The following is a 14,612-nucleotide window of genomic DNA, read 5'->3' on the forward strand; positions in this document are numbered from 1 at the left end:
TCTGAAGGTTTTAGTTACAAATTTAATGTTGCCAAATTTTATGTGCAGTGAAGAGTCTACGAAATTTAATAGTGGTGGGAGGAAAATCTTGATAACTAAGGTGGAAGTATCATTTAGTAACTGGACAGATCTATGGATGATTATCAGTATATAAAGAAATACTGTGGGCTATTAATTATTTAATAAGAATAGTTGCTAAACTGTAATTTTTACAGAGAAGTGAATGCTTGCTTTAAAAAAAAAAGTTAATACCTTCCACTAAGGTATTAAAAAAGAGGAATAAAGAAAGAAAAGAAAAAGGGGGTGGTGAACGGGGCGAAAAGGGATGACACCGTCCACCAGACCGCGGTGCCTTTCGCCTTTCTCCAGCTGCGGGCGAGGCCTGCTGGGCTTGCGCGGGGCGGAGCCGACAGTGACGCGCCGGTGCACCGCAAGGCATTGTGGGGAGCTCTGGCCTGCGAGTGAGGTGGTTGGAAGCGAGGTGGGGGTGGCCGTTTGTTTTCTCGTGGTCTCGAACTCGCGCGCTCTCTTCCCCTCCCCCCGGCGTGCGGCTGGGCGGAGAAACGGCGGCGGCGGCGGCGGTGGCAGCGGCTGTAGCTGTAGCTGTAGCAGTAGCATCGGACACCCTCCTTTCCTCTCCTGCAAACTGGTTCCTCTTCCCCCTCCCTCTCACTGTTTGTTGTGTGTTTGATGTGTTAAAGCAGGAGCGAGAACGCGAGCAGCGCCATGAGCAACACTACCGTCGTCCCCAGCACTGCGGGCCCGGGCCCCAGCGGCGGGCCCGGTGGTGGAGGTGGTGGCGGCGGAGGCGGCGGCACCGAGGTAATCCAGGTGACTAATGTCTCCCCGAGCGCTAGCTCTGAGCAGATGCGGACTCTCTTCGGTTTCCTAGGCAAGATCGACGAACTGCGCCTCTTCCCGCCGGAGTGAGTATCGTCCACCATCACCGTTTTTGCTAACGCCGCCCCAGCCTAGGCAGGCCTAACGCACACCATTTCCTTAGGCCCTTGTCGCTGCTTTTGTGGGCTGGGCTGCTTTAGTTGATCGTGGCTGTTGCATTTACTTACGAAAGAGTCTATGTTTTAGATCCACACAAAAAATTCGGAGGCAAGGCCAGGGCTTTTGGGGATTGAGAAAAGCTGGCTCTTAATCTAGGGAATTTTTTTCCCCTTTAAATTGTGCCAACGTGGTCGTTTTGCTTTGGGCACTTAAAGCAAGACAAACAGCACTTTATATATTTCGTATATAGGTTAAATCCCTTTTATAAAAAAAAAAAATGAGTGTTTTTTTCTGTGCATTCTTGTAAGAAAGGTCACAGAATTATTTATGCTTGTGTTCATTTGGTGTTGAACTTTGGAGACTGTTGTTCACTTATTGCTAAGTATTGTTGTTAAGTGAGTCTGGCTCAGCGGGTATAATTCAAAGATCGTACCCTTTTTGACAGTTAATTCAGTCAGGCTGGGATACTTAATTCTCAAACTCCTGGCTTGGAGCGATCCTCCCTCCTCTGCCTCCCAGAGTGCTAGGATTTCAGGCGTGAGCCACCGCTCCCGAATACTTAATTCTTATATCAGAAATAGATTCTACCTGAAGCCAAGGATTTTCCTTTGTTTAAATAATGTACAGGTTTCTGATATTTCACAGTTCTAGAGAAGGAATTTTATAATTATTTGACAAAGAATTATAATTGCATTTATATTTACATAATTATAAATGTTGAGATTTAAATTACAGTGCATGACTTGTTTTTATCATTTTGAAATTATTTTTTATCAAAAGTGTTAAATGAGTGGATTAATTGTAAGGAAAAATAATTTAAAGAAGACAGGTGTATTAAATATTAAACATTTGGAATAATAGTCATGTGCTCTTTGGTTCATATACTGGTGGAAAAGTGACAATTCAGATGTTATTGTCAGTCAACAGTAGTCTGTCATTTAAGTACTGAACAGAAAATTAAAATCCTCAAAGAATCTACTTTTGTGGTGCATGTAATAAATCATTAATTTTTGTATATTTCTGCTCGATAAAGCAATTGACAGAAGTTGATCATAATGAGGTGTTTAGTATTTGCATATTTCATCACTTTCTACTTAAAATAATTTCAGGTGATTATTGGTATTTTCACATTGGTTGTTATTAATTTTTAGGGAGATACACATCTGAAGAAAAGAGTTAAAATTTTCCTGACATGTAGAATTCTGAGAACAAACGGATGTTTTTATTGTCATTATTTTGAACAGAAATTTGCTTTGGTAATGAAGGGCAAATAGCTTTTTTGATATAAACATATGGAAATAGGCCGGGGGTGGTGGCTCACGCCTGTAATCCCAGCACTCTGGGAGGCCGAGGCGGGAGGATGGCTCGAAGTCAGGAGTTTGAGACTAGCCTGAGCAAGAGTGAGACCCCGTCTCTACTAAAAAAATAGAAAGAAATTAACTGGACAACTAACAATATATAGAGAAAAATAGCCGGGCATGGTGGCACATGCCTGTAGTCCCAGCTCCTCGGGAGGCTGAGGCAGGAGGATTGCTTGAGCCCAGGAGTTGGAGGTTGCTGTGAGCTAGGCTGATGCCACGACACTCCAGCCCGGGCAACAGAGTGAGCCTCTGTCTCCAAAAAGTAAATAAATAAACAAACATATGGAAATAGATGTTTTATTGTTACTCAGTTTTCTCACAGCTTAATGTTTATTAAGTTGTTAGTAAAATTAATAAACGGTAAAATGTCAGAAAATAAGAGTGATACGTTTGATGATTGTAATCATAACTGGGGTACTTGAAGTAATTCGATTTAGTTATGACATAATTCTTACCAGTCCCTTAGTTATAAAGAATTTTTGTTACTGTTGCTGACTTTAGAATACTGTTTATTCTCTGAAGATACTGTTCTATGATACATTTGTAAAAAGATAACAAAGAGGAATGTAGTCATTTTACTGTTTGGCTCCTTCATTCATGTTCCACATACAAGATCATTTTGTCTTTGACAGTGTACGAGGTTATAATAAATGTTATATATGTTTAGTGGCCTTCTACATTTGAACGGTACTGTAAGTGGCTACTTTTATTTATTTGATGGAGGTTTGTTGTGGGGTTTTTTTGTTGTTTTTTTTTTTTTTAATCTCCAAACTTCAATAAGCCTGTCTGCATGTTAGGAATACTTTCTTGATGATTTCTATAAGTTCACTAGAGTTTTAAACAGTAAAATGTTGAAATGTTGCCAGGGATATGTACTGTGGACTTAGTGGTCCAGAAGGGTTCATCCTTCCAAAAATACTTTCCTACTCATAGAATAAGATTGAATGGCTCAGATTACATAAAATTCTATCTTTTGTGAACATATTTGTTTCCTGATTTATGTGATTGCTACATATACAGTCAGCCCTCTGCATCTTGGTGGTTTTGCATCTACCAACTGGATCAAAAATATGAGAGGTGGGGAAGCAGCTCTACTGAACATACGCACTTTTTTTCTTGTCATTATTCCCTAAATAATACAGTATAACAACTATTTCCATAGCATTTATGTTGTGTTAGGTATTATAAGTAATGTAGAGATAATTTGAAGTATGCCAGGAGGGTGCACATAGGTTATATGCCAATATAAGGGTTTTTTTTTTTTTTTTTTTTTGAGACAGAGTCTCACTTTGTTGCCCAGGCTAGAGTGAGTGCCGTGGCGTCAGCCTAGCTCATAGCAACCTCAAACTCCTGGGCTCAAGCGATCCTCCTGCCTCAGCCTCCCGAGTAGCTGGGACTACAGGCATGCGCCACTATGCCCAGCTAATTTTTCTATATATATTTTTAGTTGTCCATATAATTTCTTTCTATTTTTAGTAGAGACGGGGTCTCGCTCTTGCTCAGGCTGGTCTCGAACTCCTGACCTTGAGCGATCCACCTGCCTCGGCCTCCCAGAGTGCTAGGATTACAGGCGTGAGCCACCGCGCCCGGCCTAAGGGTTTTGAGCATCTGTATTTTGTTACTTGGAGGGAGTCCTGGAACCAATCCCCCATGAACACTGAGGGACAACTGTGTATAATTTCCTCCAATAAGGCAGTCATAGCTGCCTGGAACTTACTTCCCTAGGTATGCCCATGATATGCTTGCTTCTTTTCTTTCTCAAATGTCACCTTGATCAGAGAAGCCTTCCCTGACCATCCTGTGTAAAAATACGGCACTGTTTTATATAATAAAAATCATTATGCTCCTTGTCTTCTCTACTTAACACTATTTCATTTTTCTCTTTTTTTTCCTCTTTCTCTACTTAACACTATTTCATTTTCACCTGTGACCAATTGACAGGTTACGTTTAACTTGTCTTGCGGATTGTGAGGTTCTTAAGTTCATCAACATCTCCTAAAGGACATTTTTTAAGTACATTTATAATTGAACCACACCCATACCTACTGAAACTCTTAATTTCAGTTCTACATGCTTATTTGGGGGAAAACTTTCTGGAATTATACCAGACGTTTCAGTGACACCCTGCTCAGTAAGGTTTCCTGAATCGTTTTATTGTTGAATCCATCTATTTCTTGATTCTTTTAAGCAAAAAACTACCAGCCATTCACCCAGGGATAGAAGTGCTGTCTTCACAATAGGGAGTATTTTAACCTGCTCTTCAGAATGGCAGCCCTGCAGCTATTCAAAGCATCTATCAGTGTCCCACATACTTATTCTCTTTTAAAAAGAAAAATGGTTATTTTTTTGTTCCTAAAATGCATATTGGAAATTCAGCATTATTTGCATGTCTGTCGTGAGTTAGATGCTTTTTATATTTCTTAATCAGTCCTTACAAACCCAGAGAAAGGATCTTTTTTTCCCTGTTTTACATGAGTGAGCTAATATTCACATAAATTGTTTTGCTTGCCCAAACCACACTGCAAGTGTCTGAACTAGTACTAGAACTCCAGTGCTGTAACTCTCCTTTACTACTTGATCAGGAGGTTGTTGATTTAGCCAAGAAATTTGTGAGTTATTTTTTACAGTTAGGTATTCACATGTTTGGTTTTAGTGTGATTTCACAGTGAAGATTATAAATGAAGTGCATATCAGGTAATGATCCCAGTGAAGTTTGTCATAGTTACAACTGAAGACCACTGTAGTCTGTAGATAAGTTCATCAGTAACTTTTCAGTGACCCAAAATGGATATTTTAGTGGTCATATAAGTATAAATAACTTAGATAAGGGAAAGAATTTAGTTCACCTTTAAAGAAAAAATTGTTTTAATAAATGAAACATCTTACTGTATATTTCTTTACATAATGAGAGAGAGAATGTGTGAGGTCCACAGTCAAATTTTCAGGTGAATGCCACCTTACTCAGCACACCCCCTTTTTTGGACATGAAAAAATTGTTTTAATAAATGGAACATCTTACTGTATATTTCTTTACATAATGAGAGAGAGAATGTGTGAGGTCCACAGTCAGATTTTCAGGTGAATGCCACCTTACTCAGCACACCCCCTTTTTTGGACGTTGAAGATGCCTTTGTTTATGAGCTCGTAATTCTTCACTCATAAGATTGGCACAGTATTTTAGTGGGAATTGAAAAGCTGATTATCAGTGGCCTCAACCAGTTCTCATACTTTAGTGGGCATGAGTATCAATGGAGATCTTGTTAAGAATCCGGGCCCTCATATAAAAGGGAGGGTTCTCTGGGCTTTAGATGAACAACAGATATCTGAATTTTCTATGTGCATCCTAGAAGATTCTGAAACAGCTTTCAGAGAACACTTGAAGAGCCATTGAAAACAATACTACCACTCATGTGGAGGGCAAAAGTGTCAGGGCTCACTTTTCTCTTTCTTGCTCCTCAATTCTCCCTTCCTCATCTATACTAATTCTTAAAGATAGGGAGTAAAGGACATTTACATTTTTAGAAGTGATACCTGCACAAAGTTTTAGGGTATGCAAATTAGTTTCAGGTTTCCTGTAATATTAAGATGTCTTTTTAAAGTAAGTTTTAACTGAGAAAATACAAGAGTGTAAATATGGGCCCTAATGGCAACAAAAACTTGTTTTAAGCCTATTTTTAAAGTGTACCTTTTGAATGGGGATAAATTATATTATTTTCCCTTCTAAGTTCCTGTGTCTTTCACAGAATTCAAATTATTCATATTTGGTCATTACCCCACCACATACAGGTTTTGGTGTAGCCAAAATAATAGCATTCCTGTGACATTAGTGGGTAGAAATAAGTATGAATTTAAGATTACCAGGTAAGGGGAAATATATTGTGAGCACTGGGGCAGTACTTATTTTAATTTTAGTTATGGATACATAATAGTTATATATCTTTATATGGTACATGTGATGTTTTGATACAGGCATACAATGTGAATCAAATCAGGGTAATTGGGGTGTCCATCACTTTAGACATTTAGCATTTATTTATGTTAGGAACATAGATAGCTCCATTCTTCTAGTTATTTTAAAATCTACCCTAACTTATTGCTGATTATTCATTTTGTTGTGCTATCAAATATTGTTCATTCTAACTGTATTTTTGCACCCATTAACCATCACCACTTCATCCCTCCCTCTCCGCTACCCTTCCCATCCTCTGGTCACCATGATTCTATACCCTGTTTCCCTCAGATCAATTGTTTTTGATATTTACCTCCCACATATGACTCAGAACATGCGAGATTTGTCTTTCTGTGCTTTGTTTATTTCACTTAATGTTCTGCAGTTCCATCCATGTTGTTTCAAATGGCAGGATTTCATTCCTTTTTTTTGTGGCTATAGAATATTCTGTTGTGTCTATGTACCGCAATTTCTTCATTCATCCATTGATGGACACTTAGGTTGATTCCATATCTTGGCTATTGTGAATAATGCTGCAGTAAACATGGGAGTGCAGATACCTTTTCGATATACTGAATTCCCATCCTTTGGCTATATGCCCAGGAATGGGATTGCTGGGTCATATGGTTATTCTATTTTCAGTTCTTTGAGGACCCTCCAGACTATTGTCCATAGTGGTTAAGCTAATTTACATTTCCATCAACAGATTAGGAGGGTTCTTCTTTCTTCACATCGTTGCCAGCATTTGTTATTGCCTTTGTTTTTCATAAAAGCCATTTTAACTGGGGTGAGATGATATCTCATTGTAGTTTTGATTTGCATTTCTCTCATGGTTAATGATTTTGGACATTTTTTCATATACCTGTTAGCCATTGTATGCCTTTTGAGAAATGTGTTTTAGGATCCTTTGTAGGGCAGCACTTTCTAATTTTTTTCCTGAAGAACTCTTCATTCTATTTATATTCTTTAAGAAGTTTATATTTGATTGTTATTTCTTTTAATGAGATAAGAGTAGTGTTAAAGAATTGAGTGGGGTCACTTTTTAAGAAATGTAGTATTACTATTTCCTAAGGCTGATACTATGTTGGGTATTAGGGACATGAGATGATAGCAGCATTAGAAAAGCTTTTTAATTTTAGTAGTAAAAAACATGGATGTCAAAAAAGAAATGTGAAGTGACATAGCTTAATAGAACTACAAAAATGTTGGCCATTAAAAAAAAAAAACCACCGTATCCTTTCAAAAACACTTAACAGTGAGCCTCTACAACAAGATGGCAAAAAGTCCCTGTGTATATATTGTCAATTTTGCTTTGGACCTAGATCAGGGTCTATGCTTAACATGGGAGATGTTCTGTGGGAAACTTGTATTAGATGTTCTAATGGGCTTGAGTTCTCAGCCATAGGTAGCCTCATGTTAGTCATCAAGTTATGATAAAAATTGTTTTCTTGTTAGCACCCAAATTAAGATACAATTTTTTCTTTTCAGCAATGTATCTGAAATACCTAGTGTAGCCAAATCTGATGGAATTACATTTTTATGTACACATGAGCATGTCTCAATTATTAGAAAAGTTAACAGTGACGCCCCATTCAAATAGTATTAAAATATATTGTAAGATTTGCGTTTTCATTAGAGTCCTATGATGTAATTGGCTTATTATAATAAAGTGATGGTTGTCTACCCAGGATGCATATTAAAATTGTCAGGGAGAATTATAGTAGGAAGAGGAGAAACTCAGTACTTCATTAGAGATCTTCAATTGACGTGGAGTAGAGAGCCTGGATATTTTCCCCGCGATAGACAATTCTAATAGGTAACCAGAAGCGATATGATCGCTTTTGCCCTAGGGCATTGGCTTTCCAAATAACTTTTGCTGTGAAGTTGGGGAGTACTCTCTACCTCCTTTTGCAGAGAGTTTCATGGCAAAAATTTGAACCACCATACACTTTAAAAAAAAAAAAACCTGCTTCCTGTGTTAGCTATCTTATTTGCCTTTCTTTTACCTAAGGAAGCAATTTGCTGAGGGAAGTGGCTTTTTTGCCTGTTGAAATTTTTGCACAGTAGCATTAGGGGGGTAGAATGTTGTTCCCATGTGTGCTTAAAATTTTTCTTTTCTCTGAAAGTGCTCCAAACCAGAAAGCCTTAATTATTTACAGTACATAGGAGTTCTTATATGCTGTAGATAAGAGAAGACAGGGTATGGAGCCAGTTCATTATGCAGTTCAAGAAAATTCATTAATTATCAAATAGATGTACTTTCTTTCCCATGTTACATAGTTTTGTCCCTGAAGTGGAAAATTCTTCGTCTTTTTACTCTGGGAAATTAGCCGTAATGGAAAGTTTCTAAGCCAAAACTACCTATTACCTGTATTTTAAAAAAGCTGGTATTGGTATTATGAATGAAAATATTAACACTTCTATTGTCTCCTCAAATTCTGAGACTTTATTTTCACTGTAAATTTAAAGTGGTTATAGGTTTTTATCTCCACTGCAGTTTGCTACATTGTTTCAGTGACCAGAACATTATTGGTAATATTTTCTTTTAAACTGGTTAACTGTGTTTTATATATATTTATATATATATTTGGTATTTCCATCTGCATGTTTTACTTTTGGAATGCAAATGTTGGTTTGTGAATTATACGCTTGTGTTTTAGCTGATGTTTTTTTCCTTCTTTTATGTTGTTTATTTATTTATTTTTTTTTTTTAGTGATTCACCTTTGCCGGTCTCATCTCGTGTCTGCTTTGTTAAGTTCCATGATCCAGACTCAGCAGTTGTGGCACAACATCTGACAAACACTGTATTCGTTGACAGAGCTTTGATAGTCGTACCGTATGCAGAAGGTTTGTGCTTTGTTTAACTACCTATGTGGGCATCCTAAGATGACCATCTACCTCAGTATAGTTGTAGAGTGAGCATTAGTAGCATGTTAAAATCTAAGCTATTAACATTTTGAAACCCTTGTTATACTGCAGCCCATGATTTTTACTTGCGGATTTGTTTTAATTCTAAAAATTAGAAATCAGGTCTGTTTTTATAAAGCATTTAACTTTTTTGCTTTCTTTTAAAACGTTTTTAAGTTCATTAAAAGTATGTCCCTAATTGTAACTCCCCAAGATACATCTACTTAGTTAATTTAATGTTGAGTTTTATGAAAAAGTCCTGAAGGTGAATCGTTCACTCCGTGTACACTTAAACAGCAACCTTCAAATGCATGATGTTATTTCTGTTTTAAATAAATGACTAGGTTAGTTTTATTTTCTTAATCCTTCCTTACGTTGATAACTTGGAAAAAAAAATCCCACGTTGAATTCCAGTATAGCAAGGGTTGCAATGATTTTGGTTTTTGTGAAAGTTCAAGATTTCCTGTAGCTTAGGTGCCAGATGGGCACTGGGTGTTTTGTTTTTATGCCAGATTTTGTTCATTCTTGCTATATTTTCTAGAATATCTCTAAATAATAAATTCTTCTCTCTGTTATTTGTGTGTGTGATTTTTGTAGTGGAGAAGGCAAATGCAAAACCCTTCCAGATGACTGAAAAACAGTGGGTCCTCTGCAGCTACAGGGGATTCTAGACATTAACTAAAGGCCAGCAAGCACTCAAGTCCCCCAAGTGTTTTCCTGGTGTAACCATTTGTTAACTACATTTTCTCTCTTTTTACATTTTAGGCTGTTAAAGTAATTTGACAGAAAAAAATGAGCAGGTTTTTTGGATCTAAAAAAGCCACTGTGACAAGACAGCACTATTTTAATGCCGTTTTGTAAAATTTTCTAAGGCATATTTTATAATTAGTTTGTTCCCAATGTACTGCTACTTGATTTGCTTTTTGGTAACTGTAAATTTTTATCAAAGAAATCACTGAAATATAAAATTACTGGATTATAAGTTAATAATTTAATAAATATGCTGACCAGAATTTAATTGCTTTCCCCTTTCCTTAATAAAAACTGGTCAGAGGAAGCAAAGTCTTGATATTGTTGATTTTAGATGCTATCTTAGATCTTTGAGTACAAATGTGAACATTTACACCATACCTTGTAAAAGTTGTGAAATGTCTAATCCTTAAAACTTAGAGAAATTGCCTCTGTTTTTCTAAAGAAATTAACTTACGTTTATAGATGGGATAAGGCATGCTGTGTAATAATAGTACATCTATCTCCATGATATTAAAGTGTATGAGCCCGGTTTTAAGGTTTTAAAATAGATAGACAAACAAATTTTGAGTTAGTGGGTTTTGGTTAAACAATTTCTTTTATGTTAGTGTTCCTGTTGTAGGGTAAGACTATCATCAACAGAAAATTTACAGAATTCAAATTCAGGATGAGTAAAATATAGATGATAGGTCTTGGAACAAGGGTCAAATCATGTGAGTAATATGAAAAACATTTTAGTTAAGTCTTTAAATTTAAAGAATTTTTATTGGCTAAGTATTATAGTTCCCTAAACATAATACAGTATATCATATAATTGGCTTTCATAAATGTTTTTAGACCATACTAATTTTTCTAGACCTGTTTTTGAAAGTAAAATATTTAGGAGTGTACAGTGTATAGAATTAGGGAAATATTTAGTTTAGAAATCTATGCTTGGTGAATTTAATTCTGGTATGATATGCTGTATTAATGTTACTTCCACTAAATAACTTGATATATTCAGTCCCTTTGTCACCATTAACTCTGGATTTAGCTCTTACACTTTGGTGTTGGCTCTTGGTCAGTGTTATAGAACGATAGACAAAAAGTCTACGGTAAGGAATAGTCTTAATTGATAAAACTAAGATAGCTGGATTTGAAAGGAACTCTTAATAGTAATGGATTTGGGGGTTATTTAGGTTCCTTGGTTAATGTTTGTTTCTTTTGTCTGTTTCTTTTTCTTTCATTTCTACACATTCATGCAGTATTTCATGGTTCTATCAAAGCAGCAGTAAAAAAAATACTCTTGACGCATGAAAATTAACTGGTGAGGGGCCTCATTGCTATTTTCAAATTGTAGTTTTATTTTTAAATAGTCTTTTTTTAATCAGAGGATCAGATGCATGACTTTTTTTTTAATGGATGCAGATCTTCTATCAGGTGTCTCACAATAAATGCAAGAGGATTTTAGTTTGCCAGAAATGTTGCAAATGCACTAATTTGAGTAAGATGTTGATACTTAATATATCCTCTTGAGACATAATTTTGCATGCAAAATTATCCCATAATCTTTGTAGGTTTGTTAATATTGATGCATTAATGCCCTATATCTAAATGATCTTCTCCCCCTTCCCCTCCATAACTCTTGGTATCTAAATTGATGACAGCTCTGACACAAGCAAGATAACAGTGCTGTGTAGTATACATTTGTTTATATTATCGGCACTTCTCAGTATAGGTGGAAGGAACCATTACCTTTATTTAACAGTGGTTTTTCTTTTTTGTTGTTGTGTTTTACAGTTCTTTTCCCTGGTTCAGCCTGAACTATATACCAGGCCCTGCTGAAAATACCACCCAACAGTTTTCTTCTGCAGCTTATCCAGTTTCTCTTAAGTGCCCTGTACATATTGTATGTTTTATGATGAGATGCAGTTTCTTAATATGTATTACAGAAATACTACTGGTATTTGCAAATATGTAGTTTAATTGTATTATTGAACTCTCATTTTGGGGGCTTGGGCACATTAACAGATTAATCCATCTGTATAGGGCTTTTGCTGTTGGATAGAATTTAAATTGTCTACATAAATATTTGTCTTAGGACCCTTAGATTGTATCTGAATACACAGATTAGGCTTCAAAAACAGACATACATGTAATTTTTGGCTTAAGGAGTTTGGCTAAGTTAGCTTTTGAACTGACACTATATAGCAACATTTTTTGGTATGGTTAGCATGGCACATATTGGACCATAAAGCATTTTACTGTACAGGTAAGGAATGTGCCATGTTGTTTTACCTATTCTCTCTCTTTCTCACTCACTCACTCCCACACACACATCCTGTGTGTATTCAGAGACCTTCAGAAACATTCATATTCATTTCCATGAGTCAGCAAAAGCCCTACGCTTGATTCCAACAGAATATTTCCTTTACATACTTTTCTTCTCTTAATTTTTACAAAATTTGTATGGTAGGTGTAAAAGAAAATCATAGTAACTGTACCATATTATTAACCCCTAAATCAAACTTTTTTTGTCTTGTGTATCTTGATTTTTCTGTGTGCTTTATAGTGAAGCAGCCGACACGAGTCGTTGTTCATAAAACAGCTTTTGAAAGTTGAGAGCACACCCCTGGAGAACCGACTGTGCTTGCTTACGTTTGGTTCATGACTTAAAAATCGAGTACAGGTGATGAAATCTTGGCAGTGTTAACAAAAAAGTAGTGTGTATTGTGCTATTTTTTTTTTACTCTAGAAACTTAACCATTTGTAGAGAAAAAGGAAACAAATTTTCACACATTGAAGTTTCATTCTGACATAAAATTAATGATAAATAATCATAGAAATCAAGCTTTATATTTTAGCGATCATAAGTACTTTCAACAAACTCAGGTGGTGTATCAGGGAGACATTTTCTGGGTGTTTTTGTGTGTTTTCTGTCTTACAAAAGAGTGTGTTCTAATGCAAGGATGTTTCTCTGCAGGAGTTATTCCTGATGAGACTAAGGCTTTGTCTCTGTTGGCACCAGCTAATGCAGTGGCAGGTCTTCTGCCTGGTGGTGGACTCCTGCCTACTCCTAACCCACTTACTCAGGTATTAGTTCTATTGAATTCTCAGAGCATGGAAAGGAACACAGACTTGTAAATAAAGCTAAACTTGTTTGAGCTTTGTAAGTGTTGGTTAAGATTCTAATTCTTAGAGCAATATCGAGTGTGCAAAGAATTGTAAAAGGTTATATTATAATCAAAAATACTGCACAGAATCTCTTAGAAATTTGCATTTTAAAAACATTCTGAAAATCATAAAATATCTATTATGTCAGTTTTGCCATTGGGGCTCTCAAAGTAACCCATAAGTAATTGTGGGAAAATCTCATGAGGCATAATAACACTTCTGTGAATACACTGTTAAAAATGTATTCATTTGCACCAGGAAAGAAAATAAAGCTAAGTTCAGACTTCTCAAGTTAACCCTTTATTTTTATTTTTTCTTTCTTTTCTTTGCTCTTTGACTGCTATTCAGGGGGTTTGAATTAAGTGGATGGCTTGAAAATAAAGATGGATTCTTTTTGTGTGTGTGGTGATGGTAGGTAGCAAAAGATGGGTTCTTTGTTTGTTTGTTTTGTTTTTTGAGACAGGGTCTCACTTTGTTGCTCAGGCTGGAGTGCAGTGGCACTGTCATAACTCACTGCAAACTCCATCTCAACCAGGGCTCAAGCAATCCTCCTGCCTCAGCCTTCTGAGTAGCTGGGACCATAGGTACATACCTCCACGCCCAGCTAATTTTATTTTATTTTCTGTAGAGACTGGGTCTCCCTATGTTGCTTAAGCAGGTCTTGAACTCTTGTCCTAAAGCAATCTTCCCGCTGCAGCCTCCCAAAGTGCTAGGATTACAGGTGTGAGCCACCACACCCAGCCAAAGATATATTCTTGGTGGGGATGTCTGATGTGGGAAAGATGAAATAAAGTTGCTTAGAGTAATGTTTCTAACACTGATAATACTATAAGAAGCATATCATTTTGCAACTGAAAGGCACTTTAAATACCATGTATGCTAACTGTTCAGAGGGATTGCAACTGGTCAGTGATTACACCGATAATAGTGAATGATCAGCCTCAACTACAAATTTATAAAAGCATTCTTTTTATTATATAATTTTGCTTGTGTAAATAATTAGTTCTTTTAACTATGAAGTGAACTGTAGAGTATAATATCATGGAAAGATCAGGAGTTCCCAGGCTTTTGGGGTATGGTTTTGATTAAGTCTTAACCCCTAGTTTTTTTGCCAATGAAATGAGGGTCTGGCTAATTTCTAGAGATCCCTTTGATGTATGGAAGTATGTGATAACTATGTTAGATAGCAAATGAAAATAGTATTAACACTGCCTGTACTGAGTAAATAGTTAAGTTACAGAAAGTTTGGTACTTAGCATTACACAACATTAATTAACTGGAGAACTTTCAGCACAGTGCTTGTAGAAATATTCAAACTGCCTCTAAAGCTCTAAATCATGTAAAGAATCTTACATGGTTTGTGTCAGTTAAATTGTGGATTAATCAAAGAGTTACTAGCAATATAGATTACTAGGGGAATTCTAATGAATGCAGGAATCACAGGTATGAGAAACAACCACTAACTCTTAGACTGAAACAGAAGGAGCACAAA

General features: G+C 36.4%; 1 protein-coding gene across 12 annotated transcripts in view; it reads left to right on the plus strand.

The window, feature by feature from the left end:
• Positions 1-14,612, plus strand: part of SRSF11 (serine and arginine rich splicing factor 11) — a 44,881-nt gene that overhangs the window by 11,726 nt on the left and 18,543 nt on the right. For 4 of the 12 annotated variants that reach the window (XM_069480132.1, XM_069480134.1, XM_069480137.1 and 1 more), the window contains exons 2-4: positions 705-926; positions 9,024-9,157; positions 12,930-13,039. In XM_069480132.1, the coding sequence (XP_069336233.1) occupies positions 727-926; positions 9,024-9,157; positions 12,930-13,039 (444 nt within the window). In that variant the 5' untranslated portion in view covers positions 705-726. Of the gene's footprint in view, positions 1-460; positions 927-1,952; positions 1,986-9,023; positions 9,158-12,929; positions 13,040-14,612 lie in introns of those variants that run through there. The other 8 variants (XM_069480133.1, XM_069480138.1, XM_069480141.1 and 5 more) reach the window with 4 other exon arrangements.

Source organism: Eulemur rufifrons, chromosome 8, assembly GCF_041146395.1.
Source record: "Eulemur rufifrons isolate Redbay chromosome 8, OSU_ERuf_1, whole genome shotgun sequence".
NCBI lineage: Eukaryota > Metazoa > Chordata > Mammalia > Primates > Lemuridae > Eulemur > Eulemur rufifrons.